Source organism: Mustelus asterias, chromosome 3 (assembly GCF_964213995.1).
Source record: "Mustelus asterias chromosome 3, sMusAst1.hap1.1, whole genome shotgun sequence".
Taxonomy (NCBI): domain Eukaryota; kingdom Metazoa; phylum Chordata; class Chondrichthyes; order Carcharhiniformes; family Triakidae; genus Mustelus; species Mustelus asterias.
The window spans coordinates 130,737,094-130,757,454 of record NC_135803.1 but is presented as its reverse complement, the minus strand read 5'-3'; the positions used below and the strand labels follow the sequence as shown (position 1 = coordinate 130,757,454).

Below are 20,361 nucleotides of genomic sequence, written 5' to 3'. Positions count from 1 at the left end.
ATTCTGGCATTTTAAGTTTTGCGTAGTGTCATTATTAACTTGTCTTTCCAATATGACTTATCAAATTTTCAATTTGACTTATCAAATTTCTTTCGGTTTAAATTTTTGATTTAAAAAATAAACATATTGCAAGCTTGCTTGCCCCTCATTTTATTTTCAAGATAGTACTCTACATGAACATATAGTCATTCCTTATTCAAGATTACTGGGCAATCCACTGCACAAATCTCATCACAGCAGAGTTTATACCACTACTTGGCCAACTTGCCTCCGTCTTGAGCAACATAGAAAAGGATTCTTTCTCAGCAGTGTTCCATGTACTGACCAAGGATAGCAACAACTATAACTGCAGGAGTCTAATTCCAATTGAGACAACAGTTCAATTAACATCTCATACTTGAAGCTCAACACATTGCAGATACCCGACAGACTATCTTTTGTAATTTTACAGAAATAAAGCACAACAGTTAAGTGACCACACAACTAAAGATATGGGCTAAATCACTCATGTTAAAAAAATTGTATTTTTTAATGAATTACTAGAGCCAGTGCATTCGCCATTCATTGTTGTGCTTTTTCTCCTCTGTGCAAACTATTTCAGAGGTGCAAGCAATTTAGCAATGTATATGCATAACACGCATACACACAATTTGTCAAAATCAACCACATTTTCATCCCATAATTCTTCTTCGATCTTGAAAAAAATGTTTGATACACACTTCCCACACTTTGTTCAAGCACACGTTTTGTGTGAACTCGGTCAGTGATTAATAGCAAGTCACTTCCGATGAAGCCATTATTGTCAAGTCTAAATCCTGTCCTCAGCTGAGCATCCACACACAGGCACTTCCCACAGGGGTCACTGAGTCAAGATTAAAGTATAAACTTTGCACAGCAGCTGGACTGTTATCTCACTATAAATCAGCGGTTCAAACTGTTACATTTTGGTTTGCATGACTCAATACCACAAATAATTCTACAGTCCAAATTTCCGCTAAAATGTTCTGCAAATGTTTGTGGAAATTGAGGTAGAACAATTAAGAGGAAGTATGAAACGTGAAACGGAAGCCTGCCTATTAATCAGACAACACATGACAGATATTGTGACTGTCAAAGAAAAAGAGAGAATTCTCTCATTGATCAGGCTAACGGTTGTCCTTCAATCGACACCCAAAAACTTAATTGGTTCTTCATACCTTCATTAGATATGGGACCGTGCTATACATTTACTACATTTGCTTAAGCTACAGAAACTATACTCCAAAGCAGTCAGTTGTAACAGTTATAAATTGGTGATATTGGAGGAAACTTCCAGTGAGAAATTTGTCCATGTTTAATGCTGATGAAATTTCTAATCCTTCAAGGAAAAAAGAAATTAATGATGAACTCATGCAACTTGCTACTCATGCAAAATCAAACCCAAAAATGACTATTTCATTTCAGGAAACACCTAGTCAACAAATTTAAGAAGACAGAAGATTTTCCTAAATTTTAAGAAATTAAATATCACCACAGCATCAAAAATACAGAACATTTAAAGACATTTGTTTGCAAAAGCAAAAATATAACAACCAATAGTAATTTCATCACAGGAGGAAAGGATAGTTCAGCATACGAAAGGCACATAATTTGTAACAGTACAATTCCTGACAACGGGTCAGCTACAAGGGAAGAAATGTATGAATAAATTCAGGGCAGCAGGCATGCTGCACAGGAAAATGTACAACTTGCTTAAAGAAAGACCTGCAATGCACTACTAACGCCACCCCAATTAATTCATTAATCCCTAAACTGTCCTTGAACTGAGTGGCCATTTCAGGGGGCATTTTCAACTGCACTGCTGTAGATCTGGAAGCCAAACCAGGTGAGGATGGCAGATTTCCTCCTCTAAAGGATATTAGTGAACCAAATGGGTTTTCACGACAATCGACAATGGCTTCATTATTAAACTTTTAATTCCATACTTTTATGGAATTCAAATTTCACCACCTCTCCTGGTAGGTAGGATTCGAACCCTGGTCCCCATGGCATTACCCTGGGTCCCTGGATTACTAGTCCAGTGACAATACCACTATGGCACTACCTACCTACAGGCATTGTGGTACTGTAGAAAGCAACTTATTTTAGGATAATTTCACCCTTCCCACCCTCCCCAGCACTGCTGTATTCCCATTATAACGTTCAAAGCCTGTTTGTAAAACGGACCATTAGAAACTAGTTTACAGAAGTACTGCTCAGAGCTGCATTAACAAACATCTTGACACTTAGATTAGTTAAGTTACATATTAGTTGCTTGACAAATACTAATAGATCACATATATGTAATAATTAATTAATTTTAGTGACTTATTTTGGTTTTCAGTTGCACAGTCCTAAAATTCAATTGCAGGATAAGTTTCAAATATAAATAGCAATTTCTTCAAACTGTCTACAGAGGAAAAGAATCATCAATTTCCAATACCTTTGTGAATTGTCATATCCATCCAGCCAACTCCCTCTTGCTGAAATCCATTCATGTCATCAGTAAATGGGTAGCCAGCTTGCTGCCCAGCTTCAAGAAATGCACCATGTAGAGGGTGGTTTGTCTTTCCACGTGATACATGCAATGGTCCATTTCCCCCTCTATACCTGTCTGCTCCCAGCTCATGACACTGTGCCTTCCTGAAATAAGGAAGGCAGTGATCGTAATTCCAACCAGTAGCACCCTGTTTCTCCCAACGATTATAATCCTCAGCGTGCCCACGGATATACACCATTGCATTCAACGAAGAGGATCCTCCCCAAACACGACCTCTAGGCCAATACAGTACACGGTTATTCATATGTTTCTGAGCTGTGGTATGATAATACCAATTATACTTATCATCACAGAGATTGTATATCAAGGCAGCTGGCATATGAATTTTCCACATTAGTCGCTTGCTACTCAACACTGTATCTTTAGGCCCTACTTCTAAAAGGAGCACTGAATTATTAGGATCTTCCGAAAGACGGTTTGCCAAGACGCATCCTGCAGACCCTGCTCCCACTATTATGTAGTTATATGTTTTTTTCTTTGGAGCGCAGTTTTTAGCTGTTGTACTTAGGTTCTGGTGTTGTCGGGACCAAGCAAACAAACTGCTTGACACGTTCACTTTCGTGAACGCAATCAATCTATGCATACTTCTTGCTGTGCAAACAGCGTGCATCAAAACTGCTCTGGAGGTGTAGACCATTGTTTCTGTCCTGCTTGATGTGTTGGTCCTGGAGAACACAATCTTTTCAGCTTTTAGTACAAAGTACAGTGAAAAGTACTGTAACCGCAACGTTTGGTGCCGTTGCTCCTCACGATCTATGGAGAAATTAAGACAGATATTTGAGATTCATTGCACGCACAAAAACTCACGTAAATGCAAAATGGTTAAAAGCCATATATATCATTCAGTAAACAGAGGCAACTGAAGTTTAAAAATCAGCAACATGAATTTGTGAAGTACTTATAATAATTGAACCGGATTAAATAAGTAAGCGTTTTATAGAAGCAAGGACAGCAACTTTAGTTGATACAATCAATATGAAAGAAAAACAAACTTCAAGCTCGAGTATATTGGAAGTCAAACAACTGCCTGAGCTGTGCAGCAGTCACTTTCATGACACACCCAACTATTTCTGGGGAGCACTGCTCCGTGCGAGATTTACATCAGTAAGCAAAGGTCATCGTTAATGATACATGTTAGGTACTTATTACCTCAAACAGTTAGAAATTTCATTTACAACTGAGGAACCCAAGATTAAACGTGTATCCCTGCACACCAAGTTTTAGCTTCCTCCAAATATCAAGAGAATCACAATAAATCTTTGCAGTAAATAATTGACTTTTCACAGTATCAGTTTGTCAGAACTTCAATAAATCATAAATTTTCAATTGTACAATTTGTTTTGAATTACAATAGAAATATTAGTAGTTTCAGTACATGTCTAGCTTTTAGGTTTGTTTTAGCTCCCTCTTTATTCAGTCACATCCACAAACAGTTGCTTCCCAGGATTACCACCAATCCACCCTAATCCACCCCCAAGACAAATACAATGGATAGCACCAATCATTTCAGGAACCGGCCTCATATCTCTAACTCCATGGAGTTGCTTTCTTTCTTCAAATGTTTCAAAATCTGAAGACGTTTCATGAAAAATTCATTTCCATTTTCTAAAACAAAATCCAATCTTCAAATGCCAAGTGCAAGAACGTTCATTGGCAAAGATACTAAAAAATGTCTGATCCCATTCAACAGTAATATGGAACTACAGCAATAACTACTATTTGATTAAAATGCAGTGCAAAAACTGCAAAGAACTGCTTTTAAGGATTGATTCACATTCTGTATCCCATCTTACAATTGCAGAAACATTTGTATTTAAAAACAGGTTTTAAAATGCTAAATGTTCTGTATAAAAAGTGATATCATTGTGTTTGATATTTACTAAAACTACTCAATATGTAGCACTGTTGGCAAAACAAAGTAATACATATCAGACTATGCCCCATGGCGTAAAGCGATTTAGAACTATGAAGGTCACAAACTTCTATCTTTACAACTATATTCTGCTATTAACTTTGGTGTCAATCACTGGCATTGTGCAAGTGTTCTTGATGAAACTCCTAATTTGTTACAAATAGAAATACATAGAATCCAATGTTCTCCACAAATTTGCACCCTCACTACTTCATCTAATCCTGTTAGAAAATCCTTCTATTCCCTTCTTCTTCATGTGCTAACTTAATTTCGCTTTACATGAATCTATGCTATTCTCAACTACTCCAAACCAAGAGGCTGTTTAGATTGCTGGCAGTTGGAAGCATTAACTGAGAGCAGTAGTTTTTATATATACTTAGTGAACGCTTATTTTAAAATATTGCTTCAAGTTTTTCTTGTAGAATAAGTGTAAATAAATTGATCCATTGCCTTAATGTACATTAGTATGGTAATGTTTGCAGTCACCTGTGAGAAAGGAGGAGGCGGGATGGAAGAAGAGAAAGAGGAAAGGGAGAAATTTGACCTCGAATAGGAAAATCAAGAGGGCGTGTGAAAGGCAACTGACCTAAATGGCCCAGTTCCACCTTCTCTAATAGATATTTCCTTCATTTTATTTCAACTTCTGCATCTGATTTGACACTGAATTCACCCACTCTAATTTATATTTTGTTGGCCAGTCCTTGAGCTAATAAATTCAGACTCTTTCAATCTGGTGGGTTAAGGAGTTATGCAGTTGTCTGCCCTGTTCACTCCAATACCAGATGCTCTGTACAGGTGGGCAATCTGCAGCTCGGGGGCCACATGTAGCCCTTCTGGGTTCTGAGTACAGCCCACGGGACATTTTATTGACCATGGCCCATACTCAGGTTTGCTATATTCCGCTGATTTTCATCTGTGCAGCTTTTTTCCTATCAATATGTCAGAAATGATATGCACGAAAAGCAAGGGCAAGTATAGTGAGGTGCATGCTGATTACACACAACATTAACTGTGTCAGCTCTGTGTCCAAAGCATAAATATTTCTTTTGTTTTTACAGTTGGAAGTTGATGACATAAGAGATTAAGGGCGCGATCCTACCAGCCGTTCATGCCAGACTCCCGGTGCAGTGAGGCTGGAGAATTTGGTGCCCAGCCAAATCTCCATTCACTGCAGTGGGATGGGAAATTCTTGCCGGTGTGAATGGTGGTAACATTCAGGCTAAAGTATTTTCTATAACTCATTATGAAATATTCAGCATGTATTAAAATTACTCAATCTTATTTATGGGGTCATGGTTAGTGAACAAGCCCGATTTCAATATTGCGGCCTACAGAGATGAAGGAGGGCCACTCATCCACTCACGATGTGTAGGTTATCTATCACTGCTATAGAGTATGCTGCATCATTTTCATCTATCACTTCTAGCAACTTGCAGCACAAAAAAGGCAAAGTAAATCTTACGAACAACAGACACCGTTCGTTGCCCCGTGTCAGAGGCCAAGACCTCACATTCTATAAAATAAATATAGATACCTTCATAGCTAATTTCTAAAATTTTAAAACTGTATAACGTTATTTTAAAATGGCTGAAGCTATGTCTACCTGTGATCCTTGGACATAAAGAAGCTAGCGCCTCATTATCTCCGTAGAGACTCTAATGACAGAGACCAAATTCAAAGAAAACTACAGAAACGCAATCTGCATTTCATAAGCCAGGCCTGGTCAAATTGAATCAAGTCATCGGCTAGACAAAGAACTCTGTAACCTCGCTTTAACACTTAAATGGTTGGAACATTAACAAGCTCAGGGACCCAGACAAAGGGATATATACCCTTTGTCAAAGCCAAAGCTGATAGTACCACAAAGCAGGCAATATTACTGGCTTCAAGAGATTTCAGTCTGCCGTTTTTCCATCTACCAAGCAGCAGCACAGAAAAGGGGCTCCATCCAGCTTTGATTGCCTGGCCCCATCAATGCTGCTTCTTCCAGAACCTCTGTACCCATCGCCTATAAGACTGATTCATTTCTGCGTACCTATCTTATTGTGGAAGTCATCTGGAAAAGTAAATTATCCAGCTTCAGCTTACAGCCTGCTGACCTCTTGTGAAGGAATACACTATTGGATTTTGATTCTGGACTCACGAGAAATGATCATTTTTTTCCTGCGGCCTTTACCCTGTAAATCTTTCCTTCTCGATCCCTCTTTTACTGTATGACTGAGAGGAGGCAACATTGCTACCTTCCTCTCGCGTCTGAGTTTGTGCAAACAAACTAACCCTCTGAGTTTGTCCTAATAAAGAGTTTTTTTGGGGGATAGTAATAGAAATTGGATCACACCAAAACTGAGGGATTGGGAATTGTACCACCACTTAAAAAGGGGGAAGAAAATCAAAACACCTTTCTGTTTATGAATGGGTGGTGAGAGGAGAAATCAGGACTGTTTTAGTTAACTATCTTCCTGTCCGTAACACCTGCAAATTCTGGGCCATTCCAAAGTAATAAGATCCAATTCAGTAGTTTTCTAACCATCGTTAGAGCAAGTTGTATTAATAGGGTCACTGATTTCAGAGTGTGCAGAAGAAACATCATGATCCTACAAAGCCTGAGAGGACATTCAAAGTGGATGCTCACATATATACAAAAAGTTTTATGATGGGTCAGAGTTGGGTCCCAGGTGTTGTCGTAGTCAGGACGGGCCTGGTAATGTCTGAAGTTCAAAGTAAAAGATCGAAGAAGCATCTAGATCATTTCAGAAGAAGTGAGTCATATAGAGAACCAGAGGGACAGTCTGTTCCGAGTATGCACGGTTCTCCCATATAGTCTAGGATTTGGAGTTAAAGCATTCAATAGTATCATTCTCACACCCCGTAAATAGTTATTATAGTTTAAAAATAGTTTTGCTATTACTCTGCTTGGTGGTCACCACTCCTTCTAATATATTACAAAACAGTAAAATGTTTTTTCCTAAAATTACAAAACCACTGCATGTAGCTAAAACGAAGTCAAACGATAGGCAGCATGGTGGCAGTGTGGTTAGCACTGCTGCCTCACAATGCCAGGGACCTGGGTTTGATTCTCAGCTTGGGGCACTGTGCGGAGTCCGCACATTCTCCCCATATCTGCGTGGGTTTCCTCCAGATGCTCTGGTTTCCTCCCACAGTCCAAAAATGTGCGGGTTAGGTGGATTGTCCATGCTAAATTGCCCCTTAGTGTCAAGGGGGCTAGCTAGGGTAAATACATGGGGTTATGGGAATAGGGCCTTGATGGTCCGAATTGCCTCCTTGTGCACTGTGGGATTCTATGATTCACTGTAACCAAATCTGAGGCTAGTCAGCAATTTTCATTGGACAACGCTGTGGTAACAGTTTCTGCTGATGCAGTATCCTCTAACAAATTCATAACATTTAATAAGGTTAAAATAAAGCTTCAACAATTTATCAAGATTTCTTGAAAAAAAGAGCAAGAAAACACAAAACCCCAGAAGGTAAGGGGACACACCTTTCTACGCTTCAACTCCTGCTGATACAAATCATATTCTGGCCAATTTTGCAAACTGCACATGTCTGGAAGGCATAAATGCGGCTGAAAACTCTTTCCAACAGCCTCAGAGAAGTTTAATCCTTGAAGTGAAAACTTAAATGGAAGTATTAAAAGACAATTAGAGTATAAATATAATCAGATTGTTGTTTACTGTCTTATTTTGGTCATTGTGAATTTCAATTAGGGACAAAACCTTTTTGAAAAATTTGGAATAAACTGACAGGACATTTTTCATGTTGAAGATTTCCATTATAAATATTTATTAGACACACTCACTGTTAAATCGTGACATAAAAGCATACATGTAAAAATATAACAATATCTAATAATAATATATAGACATGGCTCTGTTAATGTGTTACATACTTGAGTTTGACAGGTTGTCTAACTCGGTGACCATGAATATCCATGGTTCTGAATGGCAAGGTGCTGCAGTGGTTTGCCTCTTTCCTTCAGTAGGTTTTGGCTGACCAGGAGACTCTTGTTCTTACTGCCTGCTATGAGTGTAATGGAAGGCTTTGCAGGTTGATAATCAGCTACTTTATGAACACACCTTCCATGGCCATCAAGTCCTGGAGTGGGGCTCAATGCAGGAACTTTTGGTTCAGAGATAGGGATGCTACCACTGAGCTACAAGAACTCCCATACCACCACCCCCATGCAATCACATACTTGCCTATAAAAATATCTTTATTAGTGACGCTCCTGTAAAGGATAATCATTTAAGTGGTAGGATTGGGGCAAAAATAATTGAAACCTTGACAACTAACGTCACATCAGGCATGAGTAGTTTCAAGAATGGAATAGGAAAAGGCTTGTATGCAAATCACCTTGCCCAATATTGCCAAAGAGCTTTATTATTGACAAACAGAACAAAGGCTCATTGTGGAGGAGAATCTTAAGAAGAAAGGAATAATTTTTATGGGAGGCGATGGCCTAGTGGTATTATCACGAGATTATTAATCCAGAAACTCAGCTATTGTTCTGGTTCGAATCCTGCCACAGCAGATGGTGGAATTTGAATTCAATAGATAAAATATACTGATGACCATAAAACCCCCATTGTCAATTGTCAGAAAACCCATCTGGTTCACTAATGTCCTTTTCGGGAAGGAAATCTGCCGTCCTTACCTGGTCTGGCCTACATGTAACTCCTGTACCACAGCAACGTAGTTGACTCTCAACTGCCCTGTGAAATGGCCTAGCAAGCCATCCAGTTCAGGAGTGACTAGGATTGGGCAAGAAATGCTGGCTAGCAAGTCCCATGGATGAAAAAAATTAAAGATGAAAATTAATACTTTTTTCCTCCCTATATTTTCCCAATCTCTCATGCCAATTTTCTGCACTGTTGGATAGTTTCCAATGTGCCCTGTTACCCATGCAATGAGCCACAAGCGAGTGTCAAACTGGCAGCTTGCCTGCCAGGGTTTGGCAGGATTACAGTCTGGGTCAAGTTCATACTCATCCAACAACTATGTATTCACAAATCTAGTAGGAAACATCAAACATTGGAGACAGTTGGCATGGTCTGTGCCAATGTATTTACCCTGTCCAGGAACACCGAGATCACCAATTATAATATCCCAACTTCCCCCCCACCTAGTTAGGAAGCACTTAATGTCAACACCAACATTAGCCAGGGCTTCAGGCACTACTTAAAATCAGAGACAGAATAACTATTCATTCTTTTTTAAATTCATTCCCAGTTATTTCAACCTCCATCTCAACTCACTTTGACCTCTATTCACTCAATTTCATTGTGATCTTGTCCTCCTTTAAATCTCCCTCCATATGAAATCTCCTTCCCATTTTCAAAGCCACCCCTCAACTATGTTATCTCGTGTGCCCTTTATTCCCTTTATGGTATGTGGTCAGGCAGCAGAATGTGGTGTAACAATCCCTATAGAGACAAAAGAAATTCAAACTTCCAGTGAATGGCTGAAAGAATCACAAGCCAAACTTTCAAGTTTTAAGGCCATTGCTGTAATGCACAAACTAAAAGCAATATTGACTAAACAGTAGGCACCTTATCCTCTAAACTACAGAAAGGATCCCACATTGTAACAACCAAAAGTTTCTTTCCACGCTTACATATTACTTATTCGCTTCTCGGCCTTTTGGCTAAGATCAAGTGTGGTCTGCTGATGCTGCACTTGGTCGAGATCATTGGGTTGCATTTAAGCTTCATTTTCATATGAAGCAATTTTTAAAAGCGGCATCTCGGCCTTTTGGCTAAGATGCAAATGAGTTCAAGCCTTGGAGGCCGAGACGTCCGCCTACTCCAATCAGCTTGGCTCATGTAGATGTCAAGATGCAAGATGTTGCATACCCTGTCTTGTCAGCCTGGATTGGAAATGTCTCAACTTGTTGAAACTCTGAATTGGACTTGATTTGATTGAATTGGTAAAGTATTTTTAAAACATTTAGGCACTCTGTTCTCCAGAAACCAGTCCGAAGTGATTCTTAGACCCTTTTTTCGTCATACAAATTCCAATTTCCAACCGGTGTGGGATACTCTGGAGAGGCGAAACTAGGTGGTGGTTCCAGTTTTATTTGAATCCTCGCCACCTTGCAATTCCACAGTTTTGAAGAACAATAAAGCCTTGCCTCTATCTCTGCTTTCACTTTCTCTGTCAGATTCTTACAGACTGACCTTGTCTGAGGTGCAGGGATATTTTTAGGAGAACCTGAAACCCAAGGCTTCTTAAGGTATCTTGCTCACTCAAAGCCCATCTCCATGGCAATGTGAATCACATGGGCATTCTATCCAGGTATAAATGCAAATTAGCTATCCTTTAGATCCCCAGTTCCATTCTTGGAATTAAATAAACAGATTAAAGTATAACCACTTAACAAAACCTGACATTCCTACCACCTCTCCGGAACTTGGAGACTAATAATCTATTCACCATCAACATAGCTGCTCTCATTATTGTTTACAGAGATGAATATCTTGCACCTTGTGAAACAACCTGGCCCCCTCTTTAACCTTCTAACAACCAAGCCACCCCAGGCTTGTCCTCAAAGGAGTATACAGAACAAATCACATGACCCCCTTAATTCCTCCATTTTACCCTAAGTTAAAGATACCGTTCAAAAACATAGCAGCCTCATAAACTTTGCATTTGTAACAGCAGGGATAAAGATTTGTGTCTGATTGGTATGATTTGGCAAGTGGTGTTCATTAGGGACCCGCACTAGGATATTAGTTTTTCAACATATATATTGTTAGCGTGGACAAAAAAAAGTGTTGTATATCTATGTTTTCAAATGTCTGCGTGGGTTTCCTCCGGGTGCTCCGGTTTCCTCCCACAGTCCAAAGACGTGTGGGTTAGGTGCTTTGGCTATGCTAAATTGTCCCTTAGTGTCCCAGGATGCGTAGGTTAGAGGGATTAGTGGGGTAAATATGTGGGGTTATGGGGATAGGGCCTAGGTGGGATTGTTGTCGGTGCTCCAAATGGCCTCCTTCTGCACTGTAGGGATTCTATGATAGTAAGACAGGAGGCATGGTTACTGTCCAGATGGGAGCAAGAAGTTACAAAGGTACAGAGAGTGATTAAGTGAGTGGAAATAAATATGGTAAATGTAGTTTAATGTGCAGAAGTGTTCCAAATAAGACAAGTCAGAACATTTTCTTAATGATTGGGCATCAGGCAACTTGCCAAGGCTCCTCTGACAGCACCTTCCAAACACGTAACTCTATGATCTAGAAGAACAAGGGCGGCAGAAGTATGGGAATGCCACAACCTCCAAGTCACACATCATCCAAACTTGAAACTATATCGCTGTTCCTTCAACATCACTGGGTCAAAAACCTGAAACTCACTCCCTAACATCACCGTGGGTATACCTACATCCCATGGTCTACAACAATTCATTGAGTTGGCTGAGCACTACCTTATCAAGGGTACTTGGGGATGAGCAACAAATCTTAGCCTTTCAAATAATGCTCACATCCCATTAAAGAATTTTTTTTAAACTGTGGAGCAGAGCAGGGGTGTAAGTGTCTAGGTACATGTACAAAGAATAATCAAAAAGCCTAATGATGTCTTGGCAATTATCTCAGAAGGGAGGAAAGTGCTGAGGAAAATGGCCTGTTATCAAGCGCTTTAAGCCCAGAGCTTGGAGAGAGTTGGATGAATCTGCTAAACAAAGTAACTTGTTAAACAGTGCAGTACCTGATGATTGGACAGCGGGCGATCGACGGGGCCGTCCATCCCGATTGTCTGCCCCTCTACCGTGGCTACATTCGCGGCCAGGTGTCTCTGGAGAGGGAGCATGCGGTGTCCACGGGCGCGGTTGACGCCTTCCGCGACCGCTGGGCGCCGCAGGGGCTGGGGTGTATTATCGACCCCGATAATCACCTTTTGGTTTGACGTTTTAAGTTTCCTTTCGACTTTGATTTTGGTTCGGGCTGTTCCCCCCCTTCCTTTTGGGGAGCCGCCCCTTTTACTTTGTCCCTAAGTTAATTTGAGTTCGTTTACTTGATTGGTGTCGAAAGAAATACCTGATGATTGGAAATTTGTGCGGAGGGTGAAGGAGGTGCTCAGTAATTTAAACCAATGAGTAAAGATATTAATCAGTGATTAATTAGATCCAACAGGATACAAGCATTAAAGGGATCTGAATTGCATTGATTAAAATTCTGATATAAATACAGCAACAATTTCAAATTATTTTCCACCTTTACACAATGAAAGGATCTCAGACAATTCACAGGAGAGCTAGCAAACAAAATTTGACACAAAACCACATGAAGATATGAGAGAGGCAGGTATTAAGGAGTGTCTTAAGGGAGTGAGAGAGAGATTGGAGGCAATTCCAGAGTTACAGGCCTTGGCAGCTGAAGACACAGCAGCTGCTGCCAATTGTGGAGCATTTAACATCAGAATTGTGCAAGAAGCCAAACTTGGAGCAGCACTGGAATCTCAGAGGGTTGGAGAAGGTACAGAAATAGGAAGGAATTTGAAATCAAGGATGGGAGTTTTAAAATAGAGCTTTTGCTTAACTGAGAGCCAGTGTAGGTCAGTGAGTTAAGGGTGAATGGGAATTGGTGCATGTTCAGGTGTGGGTAACATTAGAACCAAAAGTGGTAAAGACAGTAGGAAATACAAGACAGACTAAGATGGGTTTGGAGTGCATATGCATGGAGTATAGTAAATAATGTTGAACTAGCAGTCACGTGGAACTACGATACAGCAGCAATAACAGCCTTGGCAGGCAATTAATAATCCTGGCTACAATGTATTCATGATGTGGAGATGCCGGCGTTGGACTGGGGTGAACACAGTAAGAAGTCTCACAACACCAGGTTAAAGTCCAACAGGTTTATTTGGTAGCAAATACCATAAGCTTTCGGAGCGCTGCTCCTTCGTTCAATGCTCCCTCCACCCACATTGTCTGTATCTTTAAGACCTGGCTGGCTGCAGGGATTCGCATTCTAATTAGTACTCTGTAACTTGATTTATGTGTCTCTGTGCCCTGTTTGAGAGCACATTTCCACTCCATCTGACGAAGGAGCAGCACTCCGAAAGCTTATGGTATTTGCTACCAAATAAACCTGTTGTACTTTAACCTGGTGTTATGAGACTTCTTACAATGTATTCAGGCAAGATAGGGAAGGAAGAATAAGTGGGGGGAGTGCCAGTAATAAAGATATCATACAGCACTAGAAAGAACTGTACTTTACAGTTCAAAGAACATATTTGATTACAATTGAGGACCAATAGATAAAGAATTAGAATGCTGGATATATTTTACAGATTAGCAAATAGTGGGAAGGAGACAGCAGCAAATAGCTGAAAGATGAGATTTAGAGTAATGATAATGGGGACAACTTCAAATTATTCAAATATATACTGGGGAAAATAACACTGAAGGGGGAAAGAATCATCAATTGTAGAATCCCTATTGTGCAGAAGAGGCCATTCGGCCCATCAAGTCTACACCAACTCCGACAGAGCGTCTTACACTGGCCCTATCCCTGTAACCCACACAGTTCCCATGACTAATCCATCTAACCTATGCATCTTGGGAGACTAAGGGGCAATTTAGCATAGCCAATCACCTAAACTGTAACATCTTTGGACTGTGGGAGGAAACCAAAGCACCCAGAGAAAACACACGCAGACACGAGTAAAATATGCAAACTCCCGTCATCCAAGGCTGGAATTGAATGCAGGTCCCTGGAGCTATGAGGCAGCAGTGCTAACCACCATGCTGCCCAAGAAAGAGGGAAATACATTTCTGAAATATGCATCAGAAAACTTTCTCCATCAGTACCTTTACTGAAGAAATGCTGTGTTCAGTTCTGGGGAGTGAAGTGGGTGAAAATTTAGGAAACAGTAATTATAATATCATTAGGTTTAGAGTAGATAGATACAGGTAGGAACTGGGAAACATCTTGTGAAATCCTCAACAGTGGAAGATAATTTCAGGGAGTCGAAAACGGAATCTGGCCCAGGTAGGTCTGAGTCAAAGATTGACAGGTAAAATGGAGTCAGACTTTTACAGCACAGAAAGAGGCCCTTCAGCCCATCATGTCTGTGCCAGCCATGAAGCACCTACCTATTCTAATCCGTTACTTAGTCCATAGGCTGGTATGCTATGGTGTTTCAAGTATTCATCTAAATGCTTCTTAAATGTTGTGAGGGTTTTCACCACCATCCTTTCATTCAGGCCGAGAGTTCCAGATTCCCACCACTCTTTGGGTGAAAAGGTTTTTCCACAAATCCTCTCTAAATATCCTGCCCCTTACCTTAAATATATGCCTCCTGGTTATTTGCACTTTCACTAAGGGGAAAAGTTTCTTCCTATCGATGCCCCTCATAATTTTGTACACCTCAATCAGCATTCCCTGCTTTAAGGAAAACAAGATGTGGAGATGCCGGCGCTGGACTGGGGTAAACACAGTAAGAGCTTTAACAACACCAGGTTAAAGTCCAACAGGTTTATTTGGTAGCCAATGGCATTTGCTACCAAATAAACCTGTTGGACTTTAACCTGGTGTTGTTAAAACTCTTACTTAAGGAAAACAAACCAACCTAACCAGTCTCTCTTCATAGCTGAAATGTTCCAGCCCAGGCAACATCCTGCCAAATCTCCTCTGCACCCTTTCCCATGTAATCACATTCTTCCTATGGTGTGGCAACCACAGCTACACACGCTACTCTTGCTGTGGCCTAACGAGCATTTTATTATAGCGCCATCATAACCTCCCTGCTCTTATATTCGATGCCTCGGCTAATAAAGGCAAGTATCTTATATGCCTTCTTAACTACCTTATCTACCTGTCCAGCTGCCTTTGGACATGCACCTCAATGTCCCTCTGGTGCTCTATACTTCCTAACATCCTATCATTCATTATGTATTCCCTTGCCTTGGTAGTCCTCTCAAAATGCATCAGGTCATACTTTTCAGGGTTAAATTCCATTTGCTAGTGTTCTGCGCATCTGACCAGCCCGTTTATATCATCCTGTAATCTGAGGCTTTCCTCCTCGCCTGGTGGTGTTGGAGTTACAACACCACCAATTTTTGTGTCATTTGTAAAAGTGGTGATTCACAAGTTCCCATGAGACAGAAAGGAAATACATCCAAAATCAGAGTTCACTGGTGATTGAAGAGATAAAGATTAAAATGAAACAGAAAAGTGATTTATGATAAATGTCAGATTCATAATTCAGCAGAGAACCAAACTTATTCCAAAAAGTAGGGGACAAAGTGAAAAAGGAAATAAGAACAAAGAGAATTTATCAGATTGCATTAGCAGGTATCTAAAGGGGAACCCAAAAGTATTTTATAAACATATAGTAAATAGCTAGTTACGGGTACAGTCACCAAGGGGATCTAGTGAAAACAGAGGACATGGCTACCTACAGTCCTAAATGAGTACCTTGTGTCTGTCTTCAATAAAGAAGATGCTACAATTGTCACAGTAGAAATCTTAGAAACCCTACAGCACAGAAAGAGGCCATTTGGCCCATCGAGTCTGCACCGACCACAATCCCACCCAGGCCCTACCCCCATATCCCTACACATTTACCCACCAATCCGTCTAACCTACGCATCCCAGGACACTAAGGGCAATTTTTAGCATGGCCAATCAACCTAACCCGCACATCTTTGGACTGTGGGAGGAAACCGGAGCACCCGGAGGAAACCCACGCAGACACGAGGAGAATGTGCAAACTCCACACAGACAGTGACCCAAGCCGGGAATCGAACCCAGGTCCCTGGAGCTGTGAAGCAGCAGTGCTAACCACTGTGCTACCGTGCCGACAGGAGACAGTAGCAGAGAAATTGAATACAATACAAATAGATTATAGAAGAGGCTAGCTGTGGCCAAAGTAGAAAACAGTAAGAAGTTTAACAACACCAGGTTAAAGTCCAACAGGTTTATTTGGTAGCAAAAACCACACAAGCTTTCGGAGCTCCAAGCCCCTTCTTCAGGTGAGTGGGAATTCTGTTCACAAACAGGGCATATAAAGACACAAACTCAATTTACATGAATAATGGTTGGAATGCGAATACTTACAACTAACCAAGTCTTTAAGAAACAATCTTTTGATTGTTGATCATGAGAGAAAACTGAGATCAGGGATACGGCCTGGATAAGATGAGGTTTAAAGTTTATTTATTAGTGTCACAAGTGGGCTTACATTAACACCATAATGAAGTTACTGTGAAAATCCCCCAGTCGCCACACTCCGACGCCTGTTCGGGGACACTGAGGGAGAATTTAGCATAGCCAATGCACCTAATCAGCACATCTTTCGGACTGTGGGAGGAAACCGGAGCACCCGGAGGAAACCGGCGCAGACATGGGGAGAACGTGCAGACTCTGCACAGACAATGATCAGAGCCGGGAATCGAACCCGGGTTCCAGGTGTTGTGAGGCAGCAGTGCTAACCACCGTGCGCTCCATTGGAGAGTCAGTGCTGACTCAATGGGCCGAATGCCCACCTCCTGCACTTAAGGGATTCTATGATTCTTGAAAACTGGGGAATGGGATTTGGGGCACACAATTTCCTGCAGAGCCATGAGCAACAGCTACATGACAAGTGGGAGCAGCACTAAAATAGCAACAGTCAGTAAACAGATAAGTGTAAACTGGGGCCTTTCCTCGGAGTAAATGGTTTAAAAAAAGTTTCTTTTATTACTGTTGGATAATGATGGAAATCTGAATGTAACTTACATAGAATTATACAGAATTCCCAGCACAAAAACTGGCTATTCACCCAGTGGTCTACATTAGTGTTGTGCCTCCCCCATGAACCTTGTCAAACTGAGTAGAATCAAAATTCCTCCCACCTCTGTTTTCCATCACCCATCTGCGATAGTAACTCACTACTCGACTTGATTCTTGGAAATGAGGTGGACCAAGTAGATCAAGCACCAGTAGGGGAACATTTCAGAGACAGTGATCATGACATCATAAGGTTTAGAATGACAGTAAGGACAGACAATGGGCAACCCAGAGCAAGAATAATTAACCAGGGGAGGGCATCCTTCAATGGAGCCTGATCGGACAGAACCACAGGTTGGTGGGAAAAACTGTAGATGAACAATGGGCTACCTTCAAAGAAGAAATGGTTTGGGCACAGTAAAGGTATATTACCTGAAAAGGGAAAAAAAGTAAAGTTTAAAGTTTACTTATTGGTCACAAGTAATGCTTACATTAACGTTGCAATGAAGTTACTGTGAAATTCCCCTAGTCGCCACAGTCAGGCGCCTGTTTGGCACCTAACCAGCACGTCTTTCAGACTGTGGAAGGAAATCGGAACACCCAGAGGAATCCCACACAGACACGGGGAGAACGTGCAAACTCTGCACAGACAGTGACCCAAGCCGGGAATCGAACCGGGTCCCTGGCGCTCTGAGGCAGCAGTGCTAACCACTGTACCACCGTGCAATAAATTTAGAGCTCCCTGGATGAAAAAGGAGATAGAAACTAAGATAAAAAAGAAAAAGTGTACTTATGTCAACTGTCATGTGGAAAATACAATTGAACATCAAGCTGAATACAGAAGGTTCAGACTGAGGTGAAGAAGCTAAGAGGAATGAGAAAAGACTGGCAGCCAACATGAATAGGAATTCCAAGGTCTTCAAAAGGTACAAAAATAGTAAAAGGTTGATAAAGGGAGTAGGGCCGATCAGGGACCAAAAAGGGGATTTACGCATTGGGCATGGTTTAAATGAATACTTACACCTGTCTTTACCAAAGAAAATGCTCCCACACACACAAAAGAATTGAGAACAAAAGAATTGAGAACAAAGGACACAGATTTAAAGTGATTTGCAAAATAAGCAAATGCAGCGTGCGAAAATCTTTTTCACACACCCAGTGGTGCAAGCTTTGAACGCACTGCCTCGAAGTGTAGTGGAGGCATGTTCAGTTGAGGCGCTCGAGAAGGTATTAGATGATTATCGCAATAGAAACAATGTGCAGGAGAATGGCACTGAGTCATAGTGCTCACTTGGCCAGTTGGTGCAGACACAATAGGCTGAATCCTTCTGCACTGTAACAATTCTGTAATTCTGTGGTTGTGCTTTTTCCAGGTCCTCTGAATTTCTCAGAGTATTTAGAACTAGGGCTCACAAGTTTAAAGATAAGCGGTCATTGATCTAAGGCAGGGATGAGGAAAAATATTTTCTCTTAGAAGCACACGTCTTTGGGACTCTCTTAAAAGGCAGTCGAAGCAGAGACTTTGAATATGTTTTAAGGCAGAGGTACATAGATTTTTGATAAGCAAGTGGTTGAAAGGTTAGCGGGGGTAAGCGGGAATGTGGAGTTGACGTGACAATCAGATCAGCCATGATATTATTGAATGACAGAGCAGGCTCGAGGGCCCAAGTAACCGACTCCTGCTCCTAATTTGTATGTTCAAACATTGATATGAAAGGTGCTAACAAGAAAGCACCACTATCAAAGAATATGTGCACTTGTCACTCACTGAGGGAGAATTTAGCATGGCCAATGCACCTAATCAGCACATCTTTCGGAACGTGGGAGGAAACCGGAGCACCCAGAGGAAACCCACGCAGACGCGGGGAGAACGTGCAGATTCCGTACAGGCAGTGACCCAAGCCAGAAATCGAACCCAGGGTCCCTGACGCTGTGAGGCAGCAGTGCTGACCACTGTGCCACCCACCCGGAGTGTGGCAACTAGGGGATTTTCACAGTTGCTTCATTGCAATGTTAATGTAAGCCTACTTGTGACACTAATAAATAGACTTAAACTTTGTTGAGAGATCCAGGTCTGCCCCAGGTCCAGGTCCGGCCAGAGCTAGACAGGGCTTGCCAGAAGCAGATCCTGGAAAAGCTCACTGTATGTGGTACTTCCTGAGCTTCAGGGTTGCCCTGTGTCCCCACCCCCTTCAGGAATGCAGACCTCTTACTTCCTTTTTGTCTAAAAGCAACAGGGAGCTCGCCAAGGAAGATAAATGTTGCAGCCTTTCCCCAGCAAGTTGGAGCTTCTTCTTTCTTCCCTCCTTCCCTCTCTCTTTCCTTCCTTCCCTCTCTTCCTCTCTCCCACTCTCCTTCCTTCCCTCTCTCCTGGCCTCTCCTCCCCCACTGCGGGGGGACAGTCGGGGCCTGTGTCACCTGAGTAACGGAGCCCACCCTCAGCTCTGCCCCCTCCCACCATCCCATTTCGGGAATTCCCACTCAATCCTGAAGAAAGAAATCCCGCCCCCGCGATGGTTCAGAGTCCCCGCCCGCCACCTGAGGGGGGCAGGGGTAAGGTTAACCTCTCCACTTACCCCCCTGATCTCTGACAACCGAGGCCCCTCCACTTCATTTGCCACCAGCTCCTTGGGGAGAGGGAGCAGCCCGGAGTGGATCAGCCCCGGGAACGGATCGGGATCCTGCGGCCGGAGGGCCGGGCGGCTGGTAAAGTGCGGAGCTGGATCCACGGACCGGACTGCTGCACAATGACAGCGCCTGGCCTACCCTGAGCGGAAATTTGATTTGATTTATTATTGTCACCTTGTATTAGTCCAGTGAAAAGTGTTGTTTCTTGTGCGGTTTACAGACAAAGCGTACCGTACTTCATAGAATCCCTACAGTGCAGAAGGAGGCCGTTTGGCCCATCGAGTCTGCACTGACAACAATGCCCTATTCCCATAACCCCAAACATTTACCCCGCTAATCCCCTTAACCCCCTAACCTACACATCCCGGGACACTAAGGGGCAATTTAACATGGCCAATCAACCTGACACGCACATTTTTGGACTGTGGGAGGAAACCGGAGCACCCGGAGAAAACCCACGCAGACACAGGGGGAAGGTGCAGACTCCGCACAGACAGTGACCCAAGCTGGGAATCGAA

General features: G+C 41.9%; 1 protein-coding gene across 2 annotated transcripts in view; it reads right to left on the bottom strand.

Annotated features, from left to right (window-relative positions):
- The window catches only part of chdh (choline dehydrogenase), a 43,348-nt gene extending 23,479 nt beyond the window's left edge, over nt 1-19,869 (bottom strand). For both annotated transcript variants that reach the window (XM_078209624.1, XM_078209625.1), the window contains exons 1-2: nt 19,792-19,869; nt 2,462-3,331 (exon numbers count right to left, since the gene is read on the bottom strand). In XM_078209624.1, the coding sequence (XP_078065750.1) occupies nt 2,462-3,215 (754 nt within the window). In that variant the 5' untranslated portion in view covers nt 3,216-3,331; nt 19,792-19,869. The remainder of the gene's footprint in view (nt 1-2,461; nt 3,332-19,791) is intronic.
- Nucleotides 19,870-20,361: the final 492 nt, after the last annotated feature.